We start from the raw sequence: 15,563 nt of genomic DNA on the forward strand, positions 1-15,563 counted from the left end.
GCTTTTATCTTGCTCTGTGGTCCTAGCCCCATCTGAAATAGCCTAGGTATCTTCTTTCCCCTTTGGATAAAAACAAGGGTTGGGTAGGGGTGGGGAGGTGGGGGGGAAGATTTGCTTAATAGAATTCCATGTTGCCAGGCATTTAAACAATGTCAAACTTGAAATGTCTAAACTGGAGACCCCTCATGGTGGAGGGAATCTCTGAGATTGATAGTGAGAAATTTAATGTCCAGAGGTATTAAATGACCTCCCTGCTCAGGTTAGGGTCACTCAGGGCTCTGTCACTGCTCCTTCCACAAGCTAGGGACAGTCTCTTTGGTTCCTTCGATCATTTTATCAATGTTTTCTGGCTTCTTTCCTCTCTTAGCAAGAGGTGAGACCTGAAGAAGTGATACTATCAAGTGTGATGCTCTCTTTCTTACTAGAGATAGAGTGATCCCCAAGTGTCTTATGGTGGGTCTGATTGTGCCAGTTGCTTTAAAAACAATTTTAAAAACGGAATCTATCAATGCATGTGTAGAACTCTAGTATAAGATAGGAAGGAGGTAGCGTTGGTTGAGTCATTGCCTAGCAGGCATTTAGCTGTTTGTTCATTTGTTGTTTTTCGAACACACGTTTCTCACTTAATTCTCACAAGGATCCTATGAGGTCTGGCAGTTTCAATCCCATTCTGCAGATGAGGAAAGCAAGACTTGAAGGTGTAGATCAGATTACCCAGCAGCACGCAGATTGTAAATGAGGAGGCAGGGATTAGAACTCAGGTCATCCTGGATCCAAACCATTCCTGCCTTTGCTTTAGGATGGGGTGTGTGTGTGTGTGTGTGTCCACATACACACCAGAATTCTATGCTGGACATTAATAGGCCTTTCAGTGGAAACTTTGGAGAGATGTGGGACCTCTTAGTGGACTTCCCTGGTGGCTCAGATGGTAAAGAATCTTCCTGCAATGCAGGAGACCCAGGTTCGATCCCTGGGTGGGAAAGATCCCCTGGAGAAGGGAATGGCAACCCACTGCAGTATTCTTGCCTGGAGAATTCCATGGACGGAGAAGCCTGGCAGGCTGCAGTCCATGGGGTCACAGGCCTCTTAGTAGCTGATAGCACCTGGACCTCTTAGTAGCTGGCAGCACCTGTTCCGGCGGGTGCACTGGGCACCCATCACTTGCAGCTCTGACCTCTGCCCTTGGAGCCAGCGGCCTCACGTGACTGAGTGTAGTCAGGCCTGTCAGCTCCAATTTCTGGTAGACTTAAGAGAGAGTAGCACAAGAAGTCTTTTGTCGGTGGCAACCTGGGTTGAATTTGTTTTTACTTTTCAATTTTTAAAGCCTTTTTTCTTGCTTTTCCCTGACCTACCAGATGGTAACAGCATTGCTTGGATCACAGGCTACTGTTTGATTCCTATCATGGCGTGGAGCCAGGTTTATTTCAGGACACTCTAGGTTTTCCCTGAGCACCTGGATTCAGCTCTCACCAGTAGAAAATAATCATGTTTGACATTTGAAGGCATGGAGAACAAGAACTGAGCAAAAGGGCCATACGGCTCAGATTAGAATCACTTGCACAAGCAATTTTTTTATCTGATAACGGTCCCTCATGCGGCTGTGTTAACTCATCCTGCCTGGGAAGGAGATGCTCTTTTGAATTTATCGACTTCTCTCTTCCACGGGCAGACAGGCGGCCTTGGAAATAGTGGTCTTGCTCAGCATCCAGACATCCAGACTAGCTTGAGAACTCTGCCCTCGTTGATAAACCATAGACATTTATCCAAACAATGTGTTGGTTGGCAATTTAAAAGAGAAGAAAAAATGACAGGGAATAGGCCTATTGTGAATGAATGGTTATTTATTGATGCATAGCTTGCACTGGCCAGCACTTCTCAAATCCCCACACCCAAGTATAGGTCCGGAATGCAGAGTTGCTGCTATGCCCAGCACCCCTAGTGCTGCTGCCTCCACCAGTAACTTTACCATTAATGCCAATAACAGAATCATCATCACCACCATTGCCATCGACACCAACAGCAGTATCATCGTCACCACCACCATTGCCATCAACACAAATAACAGTATCATTGTCACCACCATCAATACCAATAACAGTATCATCATCACCACCATCACCATCGACACCAATAACAGCATCATCGTCACCACCACCATTGCCATCAACACAAATAACAGTATCATTGTCAGCACCATCAATACCAATAATAGTATCATCACCACCACCATTACCATCGACACCAATAGCAGTATCATCGTCACCACCACCATTTCCAGCACCACCGTCATCAGCATTATCACCATGATCACCACCACCATCACCCCCACCATCGACACCATCACCAGCATATTCACCACCGCCCACCCCCACCATCATGACCTCCACCATTCCCACCATCAGCACCCTCATCACCCCTGCCATCAGCACCATCGCCAGCATCTTCACCACCGTCACAGTCACCCCCACCTTCATGACCTCCACCATCCCCACCATCAGCACCCTCATCACCCCTGCCGTCAGCACCGTCGCCAGCATCTTCACCACCATCACAGTCACCCCCACCTTCATGACCACCGCCATCACCACCGCTCCACCGTCACCACTGTGTACTTCTTCATGTCGGATCCTGCGCTGCGCACTTTGTGGACATTATCTAATTTAATCTTTGCAGCGTTCATCGGAGGGAGTGGTTTTGAAGCCAGATCTGCTTGACATGTGGTCTCTCACCCACTTAAGGACTCAAAAGGCCAGAATTCTGCTATTAGCATTTCTTCTTCTTTAGAGTCGCCGTCATCTTCCTTCTCATCCTCATAACTGTCTATTACGTTTGCATGATGCTCTGTTATGCTTTTTAAATCATTTTCTCAAATATTGGATTATTTCTTCTACTATTGTCTTTTCACATAATTACAATGATTATAATTTTCCACATGAAGAAACTAAGACTCAGCAAGTTAAGTGGCTTGCCTGTCCTCATCTACGTTAAGTTTAGAACTCTTTTTCTTACAATATTGCCGAGGAAGGGGCTTGGGAAAAGAAAAGATCAAAGGCCTCTTTGATCACAGTGAGTGGCTGAGTTCTCATGGCCGCTTACTTAGAGCTCCATGCCCCACCCCTGGCGATTCTAACTCATGAGTTCTTGAATGACACCTGGGAATCTGTCTCAAATATGTTTTCACCCTATTTTGCCAATATTTCTCATTATTGCTGGTGGGACTTCGTGAAAGAGGAGATAGTAGAGTGGGATAGGACTCTGACAAGTTGAGATGGAGCATGGGTCCTACAGACAGAGGCGGCTTGGCGGGCCAAGTCCTTGGGATCTTTGGGGCCAAGCTAAGCAGCCCACGTGAGCTGTGGCTTAGGGCTGGGAGCAGGGCCACCAGACGCCAGACTGAGAGGGCAGGTCAGAAGGCTGGGCTGGCACAGTCTGCCGTTGTAAAGACACCTTCCCTCTGGGGTGGCCAGTGCGTGGGGACAAACCCGAGCGTGCAGGGGCAGAGAGGGAGAGGCCAGAGTTTAAGGAAGAGGGGAGACGCTGACGTCATCCAGCTTCTGTAATCCAGCAGACTGTTAGAGAGGCTTCGTCACAATCATCTCATTGTCAGAGCCCTGGCAAGTAAGAGTCACATTTACAGGCCCTGCACACACAGCTCTGGAGCCAGATCTTAACCTCATCAGGTTCTAGCTGGGTCACCGGTGAGACTTGACTGAACCTCGGTGTCCATGCCTCCCAGTAGGACTGAGAGTGCCTGCATCCCAGAGCTAGGGGATTCTTGCAGAGTGGAGACACAAGGGAAGTATGGGAAACCCCGAAGAGGGTTTGACACAGAGCAGGTACTTGAGGAATGTGGTTCTGATTCAGAGTCATGCCTTCCTTTTTGTTTCTTGTTGCAGTCTGACCTTGTGAGGATAACTGTAAGGAAGAAAGCAGACGGGTGGGCCTTCCATCGTCCATGTACACATATGATAGGGTACACGCTGTGTGTTGTGAGGACTTGCCAGCATGCACCTCACCCTTGTCAAGACAGGTAGACTCCGAGGCTTAGTGATCACACCCCCAAGGGATGACCGGCTGGGGTCATGCAGAGTAGCACAGATCCCGATGGCAGAAGCGCAGAAATGGTCCGCGTGACCTGCCTGCCCAGAGTCGAGATGCATCGCCTTTCGCCCTCGTGCTGAGAGGTCTGCAGCTATAAGAATGGAGCTGCTCCCCACGTGCTGACCCAGGAGGCATCTGGGTTAAATCCCCAAGTGAAATAAAGTGGAGTTTATCAGCGGATTGAATGTTATGCCATAATTTCTAAAGAAAAAAAGGGATAGAGGGAGAGAATGTGTGTGCATGTGTGGGCGCGTTTGTGTGTGTGTGTGTGTGTGTGTGTGTGTGTGAGAGAGAGAGAGAGAGAGAGAGAGAGAGAGAGAGCCTGTGCAAAGCTTGCCTAAACATAAACTGCCTCTGGAAAGCAACCAACATCTGGTAGGATTAGTTGTTGTCAAGGAAAGTGAATGAGTATCATGGGGACTGGACAAGGGCATTTTTCTCAGGTAAACCCTGCAGTACTTTTTAAAACGTGGGGCCATGTGTTGCCAAAGTCAGCCACATTGTGGCGCTGACATCCAAAGGGGAGGCTCCCTGGCCCCAGACTTCCCCCCGACCCCACACGGCCTCCTTGCAGGGAGTCTCGAGGCGGACAGTCTGTTATCAGGGGGGTTCCTCCAGACGTGTCATCAGACGGGCTCTGGGCGCGGGCTGCCTGTTAATCCTGGCTTCTTCTTTTTGTCTTCAGGGAAAGAGAGGTGAGGCGGGTCCTCCTGGAGTCCCTGGCTTGCTGGGGCAGCAGGTAACTACTGTCTTCCAATTCTCTTCCTTAGCCACACTGCTTTCTCTGATTAAGGAAATGATAGGGTAGCAGTTCTCAGGTTATAACCAGACCCTTGCATGAGTCTGAGCAATACTCATCAGAGCATTAAGAACAACATGCAGCGGGTCCCTCGCCCTCCCTGCCTCCCACCTCAGTGCGGGGAGAACGGCTATTCAGTCTCCTGAGGGGTGGGAATTAGGCCTGGAGGAGGATCAACCTCCTCCCCCGGCCCCAGGCTGGCCCAGCTCCCCACTCCCCCGTGGTCTCACGTGTACCACCCCTGTGTTCCCCTGTGGACCCCTCCAGCCACCCCGGCAGGTGGGCAGGCTCAAGGTCACCCTCCCCATTTCATGGACCAGGTAGGGGTGTGACTCCCCAGTACACAGACTCGCTCGGGGTCACCTGCTGTTCAGGAGAGCCCTACCCCTATCCCAGGCCACCTGGGCCCTGACCCGCCTCAGTCCCCCTTTTCTGTACATTCAGAGTCACTGTGACACCCTCACCCCCCTCCCGACACACACACTTCAGTGTGGACAGAACAGGGTGCTCAGCACTGGTAGTGATCACACCCCACTTTGTGATCTCTCTGCTAATTGCACCAAAGCTCACCACCGACCCCCAGCCCCGGCCTTCCTGGAATCAGGGTCGGTAAATTCCTGGGAAGCATTGGCGGGGCGGGGCACAGTTAGGGAGGCGGAGATTAGGAGCTTAGGGCTCCAGCCGCGGCCACTTGCTGGCTGTGGCGTCTTGAACAAGTCCCTTTACCTTCTGAACTTCCGCCTCGTCATTTGTCGCAAATGCCAATAAAAACAAAACAGGGTGATGATTTCAGCAGAAGATGTGGGAATGTGGCCCAGGTGCTGGGGTCCCAGTGAGAGCACAGGGAGCCCCGGGCGGGGTGCTGTCCCATCCTTCTGGCTTGGTGGCCGCAGCAGGCGGGCGGGATCAATACAGGCTTGTCAGCTGGCTCCCCGCTGCAGTAAAGGCTTGGCTCTGGCACCCATGTGTTCCTGGGCACATCTCCTCCACACCCGACTCTGTGATGGTAGCCACTGTCCTTTAACATCTGGTAGGCACCCACCCAGGGCACGCTGCTGACCACGCTTCCAAATGGGCTTTTCCCGTTCTGAATATGAAGTGTGTGCCGGGCATCCCACACGCGAATCTCAGACTTCATTCCAGCCCCTCACATGCCAGTCAGGCTGTACCACAGAATAAGGGGCTGTAAAACCAGCCATTATTCATGGTCTTCTAAAGATTCCACACTCACTGTGACATTTTGATGTTAGTAGTGCCAGATAAAGAGTGTTTTTGCATTTGTTTTATGACCTTGTTTCCAGTGTGCAAAGCTTGTGTATTTCAAAAATTCACCATAAATATGGCTCCATCAAAATGCTTTAAGTTACAGATTTTTTTCCCTATCACTGTTTTCTTGGCTACCCTGAAAAATATATTTCTTTCTTTTGTTTTAAATTTTGAAGCCCTTTTCCCTTCAACAAAATCTTTACTGAGTGCCAGGCCTTGAGCTGGATGCTGTAGACACAAATAGGGCAGGGATTTTGCCAGAAATGGGGCACCCTGATATACTCGGGGATCTCAGTGGTTCAGAACCAGGTGGTGTAGAGTGTACGATAGGTATCACCTAGCTCCCTGCATTGGATCACTACCGCACAGATGCAAAGCTGCATTCAAGCCCACCATGCCCACTCCAAGAGCAGTGTTTCCCTGCTGGATCCCTACCCAGCTCATAATTCACTCTTCCTAACTTATGCGCACACCCGCCTGCCCTGGACCCGGCCACAGTTTTGTGCTGCTTGCTATCTGTGTATTTGCTCATCGATTCATTCAGCAGGTGTTCACTTAACCCCCACTGTGTGCTGGTGTGGCCCTGGGAAGGGGAACCCCACAGCCCCTGTCCATGCCCAGAGGAGCCAGATGTGATGCGGGCAGGCAGAGATGGCGATAGAGGGACCGTCCTCTGAGCTAAGACCTGGGAGAGGCGTGGTCAGAGCTCTGGTTCTGGGGGACGGGTCGTCAGCCTCTTGGGCCCAGAGGAGAGTCCCTGAGCTGATCTGGAAAATCTGGGTTGATTCTGTTGCAGCAGAAAGTAAGTTCCTGGGCTCCCTGTTCTGACGAGAAGGCTGAGGGTCCGTCTCTTCAGTTTCTGCTCTCGTCAGACGCTGTCCCTGTGTCAGCATACAGTTGAGTCTGCTCTTTACAACCACCTGCGAGAAGAGAAGGCTTATCCCGTTTCCAGTCTAAAGAAATGGAGAAGTGAAAATGAGTGTGTTAGTCTCTCAGTCCTGTCTGGCTCTCTGCAACCCCGTGGACTGTAGCTCGCCAGGCTCCTCTCTCTGGGATTCTCCAGGCAGGGATACTGGAGTGGGCAGCCCGTCCCTCCTCCAGGGCATCTTCCTGACCCAGGAATTGAACCGGGTCTCCTGCATTGCAGGTGGATTCTTTACCATCTGAGCCAGCAGGGGAGGCCCCGACAGAAATGGAGCTTAGAGTTTAGTTAGCTTTGCTGTAACAGGAAGAGCCAGCCTCAGGGTGAGCCAAGCCCCGGGCAGCTGGCCTTCTGGAAGATGCTTTTGGTGCCTCTTTTTTCAGGATGAAAACATTCATCCTGGCATGTTTTAGACTCAAGATACACATTCTAGGTGGTGGCTCCTGTGTCCTGGCAGCCTTTTAGGAAAAGTGGGAATTTGTATCTGGTCTAGATGACTGTTTATGCAAAGGTATTGGGTCAGCATGGCTGGCAGACCCTTGAGTGGGTGGGGACACAGCCAGGGGAGGGGCTGACCCCAGAGGACTAAGCTGGGTTTCTCTACCCAGAAACCCCCTCCCCTGAGCGGGGAGCAATCCCTGTGCCGCTGGAGCTGTGTCCTGGAGGAGGACTCACCATCATGAGGGAGGAGGACGCACGATCACGAATAACCTCTGAGAACAAACATTCCAAGTTGTGCAGGAAGTGTGACTACGTGCTAATTATGCAAGTGATTTTCATGCACCTTCAGATTCCATCCAATTTCATAAATCTACTCCAGTTGGAACAAGGTGGTTATTAGGAATAGTTATTTGCTTTTCTGTTATCATTAATGCTAATTAGGTTAATTGGTTATTTACACGTCACCACTGTAATCACTGAGCATGATGGTGTGTAGTCACCATCGTATCAAGAAGGATAAAACATTCCATTAATAATAATTAGACTCATTGGTTAATTGATAGAGTCATTATTCAGTTGGTTTTATTCATAATAATTACAACAGTGATGTTGTTAACGTTTAGATCTATTGGCTAATTTGTCACTCTCTTTAATAATTAGGTGAATTGGGTATTTATATACTGGCTTCTCCTGGCAGCTCAGATGGTAAAGAATCTGCGTCCAGATTCTGTAGAACCCCAGAACCTGGGGTTTTATCCCTGGGTCGGGAAGATCCCCCAGAGAAAAGAATGGCATGTTACTCCCGTATTCTCGCCTAGAGAATCCCATGGAGAGAGGAACCTGGAGGGCTACAGCCCATGGGTTCTCAAAGAGTTGGGCACGACTGAGCGAGTAGCATTTTCACATTGATGATAAAAAGAGAAGAGCGTGAGCTGAGCTGGTTTCACACACCTCATTCATCGGATGGTATGAGGCCCCTCCTGCTTTTATCATCACCCTCTCCCTCTATATTTAATCCTGCAGCCTCCACTCCCTGAGCTCCCCGGCACCTCCGCCCGGTGCCTCGAACACTCGCCGAAAACAGCCAGTGTCCGCCCCACCCGGACACACTCACCCCGCTGCATCCCCACCGCAGCGCAGGGTGCCATCACGGGTCCCTTCGTTCTGGTGACCTGGTCTCTTCTTGCCCCTTCACTCCACACATCCGACCTGCTATTGAGTTTTGTCAGCTTCTCCTCCCAAATGCTATTCCAGCCAAGTCAGATCGGCTCTTGTATTGCTTCTCCACTGCTAAAGCCAGGTCCCAGGCACTTCCCAGCAGCTCCCCCCACCCCAGCGCTGGGTCCCCCTGCTTCCTGGAGCCCTGTCTCCCAGCCCACACCCCCATTCCACTCCTTCACACTGACTGTTGGTCCTGGCAACACACGGAGGTCTGCCTGTTCTCAGGCCCCTCAACTAGTGTTCTTCCTTCTCTGGACTTCCTTAGCTCTCAGCTTGGACATGGCCCCTTCTGCAGGGCCTTCCTTGACCAGCCCCAGGCAGGATGGCCGCTCAGGTACAGGCACAATGATTTCATCACCAGGGCTTCCAGTCCCCAGAATGGTCCCTTCGCTTGTTCCACGTTTGTTCTCTCCATCATCCCAGCCCCCCACCGGCTTCTAAGAGTGCCATCAAGGGACCTGGTAGCCTATTTTTACAATGAGCTTTCCAGGTGGTTCTGTGGCAGATGAACCATTCAGGATCCACTGCACATGAGGGCTGTGTGACCTCAGGTAGGGCCCTTACCCTCTCTGGGCCTCAGTTTTCCATATTGTCAAATAAGGAGGTTTAATTTCTAGTTGTTCAGTTGCTCAGTCATGTCCAACTCTTTGAGACCCTCAGGGAGCTTGCCAGGCTCCTCTGTCCACGGGGTTCTCCAGGCAAGAATACTGGAGTGGGTTGCCTTTGCCTTCTCCATTAATTTATAGAAGAGAATCACTAAAACTGCCCAGTCGTACAGGCTGTGAGACTTGAGACAAGCAGTCAGCAGCCCCCAGGGGCTTCTGCAGGACGTGGAGGAGGAAGGGGGGCGGGTTCAGACTAACCAGCTGGTCGGCAGGCCCGCTTCCGGGAGCGGCTGCTTTGAAAGAGGCCAAGCGTACTCCTCCAGGGGGTGTTGCGCGTCACAGGAGGGATGGAAGCCAAGTGTGTCTGGTTTGCTGTTGGAGGGAGAGCTGCGTGTGGTGGGAAGGGGCCTCGGATGAGCTCCGCGGGGTTGAGGTCACTGTGAGAACCTCAGAGGTCAGCGAGAGGTGGGTCCTGGGAGTGCCGCCTGCAGGACTGCTGCTTTGCCCGGAGGTGAGCAGAGCTGAGCTGGAGCAGATGTGGAGAGAAGTGAGGTCACCAGCCACTTTGGGTGCCTCCATCGCCCACCCCTTCGAGGGGCCCTGCATGAGTACCTGCCCAGTCCCCCGTTCAGCGCGGCCTGGGCACTCAGTTGCTCCAGGTCCAAGCAGATGTCTCCCAGTAAAAGTAGACGCTATCCGCCAAAGACTCGCCCGCACTCAGCGAGCCACGCGGAAAACCAGGTCCAGGTGCCGATCACAAAGATCTGTTCCGTTCTCGCCTTCTCTGCCGGTCGTTGACTCAGCAGTGCCCCCAGCGGGAGAAAAGGGAGGTGTCCGCAGCAGCGGCAACCGTGGCCATTTTTTAGTGTTTACCACCCTCTAGTGGGGATGGGACGCTCTTCTCTGAGAGCACGGCCCTCTCCCCAGCTGTTTGCAATTGAAGTTGGCTTCAAACGTCTGCTCTGTTGCCAGCCCTGGGCTTGTCGCTGTGTGAGAAGAGGTGCGGGGGGGGGGGGGGGGGGGAGGGGGAAAGCGGGGGACTCTGGCTTCAAGGGCCTGTGAGTCACGTGAGCACCGTCACACTGGTCTTCATCGTGGGGGACGCAGTGATTACTTCTGCAGAACGTTTCAGAAAGATGGAGACGTCCTTCTGAGCAGGGAGATGGGAGGGAGGGCATGTGTGGAGAGACACCTGGGCAAAGAAAGGCCAGAGGTGCGTCTCCTAGAACCTGTCGTCGTGAGAGCTGCTGTTTAACAGATCTGTCTGTTCAACCCAGGTGATCCGATGCTGAATAATGCTTGTGAACCGCTGTTCTGGGAAATTTTTGTTAATGGGTTAACTCCGTGTGTGTGTATTCACACACAGACATATTTATTTTAAATGCGCAAATATTTTCAATAAATATCAGAATAGATACTGCACCAGTTACATGCCCATCACCCAGACAGCGCACATGTTATTATGGTGTAAGTTTTACTTCAGATCTTTTCTTTCTGCTTTTGTTCCTTTTTGTTTAAAAAGAAATAAGGTATTTCAATAAAACTGAAGCCCCGCCCCCACCCCCATCTCTTGTGTCCCCATCCCTCTCCTCTCTTGAAGGACAGTGCCACCGGGAGGCTGCTCCGCGCATGTTTGTCACCCAGGCCCCCCCTTTTCTTTACAGGGCCCCCCAGGACCACCTGGCGTCCCAGGCCCCCCTGGACCCGGAGGCCCCCCGGTGAGACTGGTTTTGACTTTCTCTTCCCAGGGCACTTAGATGGAGGTTTCATGGCCCCGGGAGCCAGGGACATTGTGGTGTGGAGCTGTCCGTTGGCTCTTTGTCCAAGAGCAAAGCGAAGGCACGAATGAGGAGGGCCCTGCCCACAGCCAGCTCTGGAGCCCCTTAGACTGGCGATAGCTCCTGAATTCATACAGCTCCAGAGCCCCTTAGATTGGACATAGCTCCTGAGCTCATATAGCACGTTCGTGGCTGCTCCTAGAGACGTGTGCAGGAAGCGTGGGGTCGCCCTTCCCGGGGTCTTTCAGCAGTGTGTGGGTTGGCTCCCCTCCCCCAGGTCAGGAGCAGCTGGGAAGGTTCCCGTGGGCAGAGCGGACGGTGAGGAGCAGAGAGAGGTGGTTCCTTCCACCCATCCCGCCAGAGGGGAGTGAAGATGCTGGTGGCCCCGAACGCAGCCCAGCCCAGGCTGGGAGGCATGTCGACCCCTCGGTTCACCGTGGCCCACACCACGGACGACCAGATGCCCCCGAGGGGTGTCCACCCTGGGTGCCCTCGTCAGAGCTAAAGATCCGGGCTTCTGCCAGCAAAGGCGCTGGGAGAAGGGAGCCGATGCCCGGAAGAGGTCAGGCTGACAGTTCCCCTGTGGTTCCCCTCGGCAGGGTCTGCCTGGAGAGATCGGCTTCCCGGGAAAGCCTGGGCCCCCCGGGCAGGCGGTGAGTGACTGGGGCACCCCTTCCCGTTCTCCCCTCTCCTGTCCTTCCACGTGGGAGGGGCTGGCCCTTCCGCTGGCCGCCCAGGCTGCTTCCCGGTGGGTGAGGCTCTGTGCCCCCCTCCCTGTTGGGGGGGACCGGGGCCCTGGCCCCGGCGCCTGGCCTCCTCCTCCTCCCTTCCATGGCGCCTGCCGCATGCTATCTCCAGGGGCTGTGCCCCGAGGACCCCCAGCCAGGCTGCGGACAAAGGCGCCTGCTCCTCCGGCCACTGCCTGGGCTCTGTAACCCCGAGGCACAGTCGACAGCCCTTGGCTGCTGGAAGCGTGGCTTCTCATCTGTGGGGACACCACCAGGGGGTCATGGAAGTAATGGGCGCGGAGACACAAGGCTCGGTCCAGGACGTGGCAGGGCCGCCCTGCCTCTCTGCCTGCTCTTTCCTCTTTCCCAGTCAGCAGGATCCAGCGAGCCAGGCCTTGATCCTTTTAGGTCCTGAGGGTGGAGGTCATCAAACCTTAACTTCCGCACGAGCAGGGTGCAGATTCAAGCTGGGTGTCTCCTGCCTCTTGGCCGGCAGCTCTTCAGGGCAGGGTGATAGAGTGGCCTTGGGCCTCTGAGACCATGTGACCATGATAGGTATCAGAGGTGATGGCCCTCAGGAGGCCCCTGCTCATCAATTTCCTTACTGCTGCTTGTCTGGTGGGGCCAGCGGGTGGGGAAAGGCCGTGGCTACGGGAAGCCAGTGGAACCCGCACCACTGATGGGGGCTCAGGACATTGGAGAAAGGGTGACAGAGGGAAAAGGCAGACTGGGCAGCACGGGCAGCTGTCCCCCCGTCACTGGGTGCCTGATCCACAGGGGGCTGTAGGCGGAGGCCCCGGGATGCTGAGATGTGATGGCTGGACGCCAGCGTGCTTGGCTCTGTCGAGCTCTGGGTACCACAGTGAAGGCTCTGGACATAAATCATGGTTGTGAGGCCCATTCTCAGGGGAGCTGGTCCAAGCCTGGAGCGCACGGTTAGCTGCCATCCACAGATGTTCCTGAACACCCAGCCCCATGGCTTCACCCGCTAACAGTTTACGGCACTGACAGTGCCCCAGGAGCTGACACCCGGGAGTGGCCCTGTGTGTGTCAGGCGCCACGCCCGCCAGCTCTGGCTGCAGGACCCTCTCCTGGCTGGAAGCAGTTCAGTGTGGTGCTGCCCTAACCGTGCCTTTTACGTTGGTCTGTTTTCTCCCTCTCTGCCCAGGGCCCGCCTGGAAAGGATGGGCCGAATGGACCCCCAGGCCTGCCAGGACCCAAGGTTGGTATGAGTTAGGGAACCCAGAACCCACAGAGCTCTTTGATGGTTGGGTGCCCCGGCTGTGGATCACGTTTGGATCCTGAGTCATGCAGAGCTCGGAAATGTTTATATTCAAGGTCAGATATGGGTGAGCCCCTTATTCCTACCTAGGTAACTAGCTGAGGATTTGGAAGCCGAGGACTTTTAAATTATTCTAGTAGAAATATGCATCTATTTTATTTGCAAGGAGGAAGCCTTTTCAGAAACTCTTACATAATAAGAGACTTCAACTTAAAAATATTCTGGTGGGGCTCATTACAGTAAGATCATTAAGAGGAGTCAGAGGTTAACTGTCATAAAATTGGGAAGCAAGTTCACAGTTTACTCACTTCAGAGGGACAATTAATAAATCAGACAGCCAACAGATTAACAAGTGAACTTCACCTTTTCATGGCAAAGATACAGAAGCTCAATGATGAATGTCAACAGTCCTTGCAAGGCAACTTCTGGATGTTACAGGAGTTTTCACCATCCCTTTCAGTAAGCAGACTTAGAAGCTCAACTTTTTCATGACAGAATACAGAATACATACAGATTTAACTTAATTTAAGAACATATCATGTAAATATTCTCCATTCTCCTCTCTTTAAAAACAAAAGATAAGGGCTAACCAAGTATTTTGTGGTCTCAAAAGCACTTAGGCAATGTCTACCCTGCTCTGAATCCCTCATTCCCTCTCACTTGAGTCTGTAAATCAAAAGCAGAGCTGTTGAATCTAGGAGGTGGTTGGAGCTGCTGTTTCAGGCCACTGAGGTCTCACAGAATTAAAGGAGTTCAGTAGCACCCGAGTGCAAGTAGCTTTCCTGCTTCTGGCCCGGAGCTGGTGCTCAGTCGCTTCCCTCCACTCCCGGCTCCTGCTGTTGACTCTCCTCTGCCTTCCTTGCAGGGAGACCCGGGAGACAGAGGGGAGGATGGTCTGCCCGGACAGCGCGGCCCACAGGTAAGGACTCGGCCTTCCTCCTCTCGCACCTGTTATTCTAAGCAGTGTGTTTGAGGCTCTGTGTGAACCCCCGCTGTCAGAGCTGTGTGGGCTAGGGTCAGGCAGGGGGCAGCCAGGGCCATTGCGCACGGGCTGTTGGAAAGGCAGGGGTAGGTTGAGGTCAGTGGTGATGCCCTGGACTGACGACCACCAAAAGCCGCACCACGGCATGCCCAGGCGGAGGAGCAGGGAGTTCCTGGAGGCAGGGGGCCCTGCGGCTGGAGGAGAGGACCCCATCCCCATGGGAGAGCCTTGGCCTCAGGAAGAGGGACGGCCTTGCTGACCAGCCTGTCCTGGGAGGGGAGGGGCCGGGGGGTCAGTGCCCTCCCTGTCCTGTCCCCTGAGCTTTCCCTGCCTCCAGTGTCCCTTTACACCTGACCCCTCCAGAAGGCAAGGAAGCCCGGGGCTTCCGGGGGTGCAGACGTGTGGAAACTGGATCCACTGGGGCAGCGGAGGCAACCCACGTGCCGTGCAGAGGGGGCACCTCCTGTGGGTGGGGGCCCAAGTGCTGGATTTGGGTGAGTGTCCGTATGTGCTGTGGGTGTGTATATGGTGTGTATATGGTGTGTATATGGTGTGTGTGTGGGTGTGTACATGGGTATATGGTATGTGTGGGTGTGTACATGGGTATATGGTATGTGTGGGTGTGTACATGGTGTGGGCATCTGTATGTGGTGTGGATGTGTGTATGCAGTGTGTGTGTGTGTGTGTGTGTGTATGGTGTGTGGGTCTGTATGTCGTGTGTATCTGCAGTGTATGTGTGTCTATGTGAGATGTGTGTGTGTGTGTGTACATGGTGTGTGTGTCTGTATGGTGTGTGTGTATGCAGTGTGTGTGTGTCTGTGTGTATGTGAGGGGTGTGTATGTGTGTGTACATGGTGTGTGGGTCTGTCATGTGTGTGTATGCAGTGTGTGTGTGTGAGGGTGTGTGTGTGTTGTGTACATGGTGTGTGGGTCTGTATGTCGTGTGTGTGTATGTCTGTGTGTATGTGAGGGGTGTGTGTGTGTTGTGTACATGGTGTGTGGGTCTGTATGTCATGTGTGTGTGTATGCAGTGTGTGTTTGTGAGGGTGTGTGTGTTGTTGTGTACATGGTGTGTGGGTCTGTATGTCATGTGTGTGTATGTGAGGTGTGTGTGTGTTGTGTACATGGTGTGTGGGTCTGTATGTCATGTGTGTATATGCGGTGTGTATGTATGTGAGGTGTGTGTGTGTGTTGTGTACATGGTGTGTGGGTCTGTATGTCATGTGTGTGTATGTGAGGTGTGTGTGTTGTGTACATGGTGTGTGGGTCTGTATGTCATGTGTGTATATGCGGTGTGTATGTATGTGAGGTGTGTGTGTGTGTTGTGTACATGGTGTGTGGGTCTGTATGTCATGTGTGTGTATGTGAGGTGTGTGTGTTGTGTACATGGTGTGTGGGTCTGTATGTCATGTGTGTATATGCGGTGTGTATGTATGTG

At 52.8% G+C, this 15,563-nt stretch overlaps 1 protein-coding gene across 1 annotated transcript in view; it reads left to right on the forward strand.

The window, feature by feature from the left end:
* The window catches only part of COL22A1 (collagen type XXII alpha 1 chain), a 224,743-nt gene that overhangs the window by 108,306 nt on the left and 100,874 nt on the right, over positions 1–15,563 (forward strand). The window contains exons 23-27 of the mRNA XM_069600933.1: positions 4,787–4,840; positions 11,020–11,073; positions 11,733–11,786; positions 13,030–13,083; positions 14,009–14,062. Coding sequence (XP_069457034.1) covers positions 4,787–4,840; positions 11,020–11,073; positions 11,733–11,786; positions 13,030–13,083; positions 14,009–14,062 — 270 coding nt within the window. The remainder of the gene's footprint in view (positions 1–4,786; positions 4,841–11,019; positions 11,074–11,732; positions 11,787–13,029; positions 13,084–14,008; positions 14,063–15,563) is intronic.

Source organism: Ovis canadensis, chromosome 9 (assembly GCF_042477335.2).
Source record: "Ovis canadensis isolate MfBH-ARS-UI-01 breed Bighorn chromosome 9, ARS-UI_OviCan_v2, whole genome shotgun sequence".
NCBI classification, from domain to species: domain Eukaryota; kingdom Metazoa; phylum Chordata; class Mammalia; order Artiodactyla; family Bovidae; genus Ovis; species Ovis canadensis.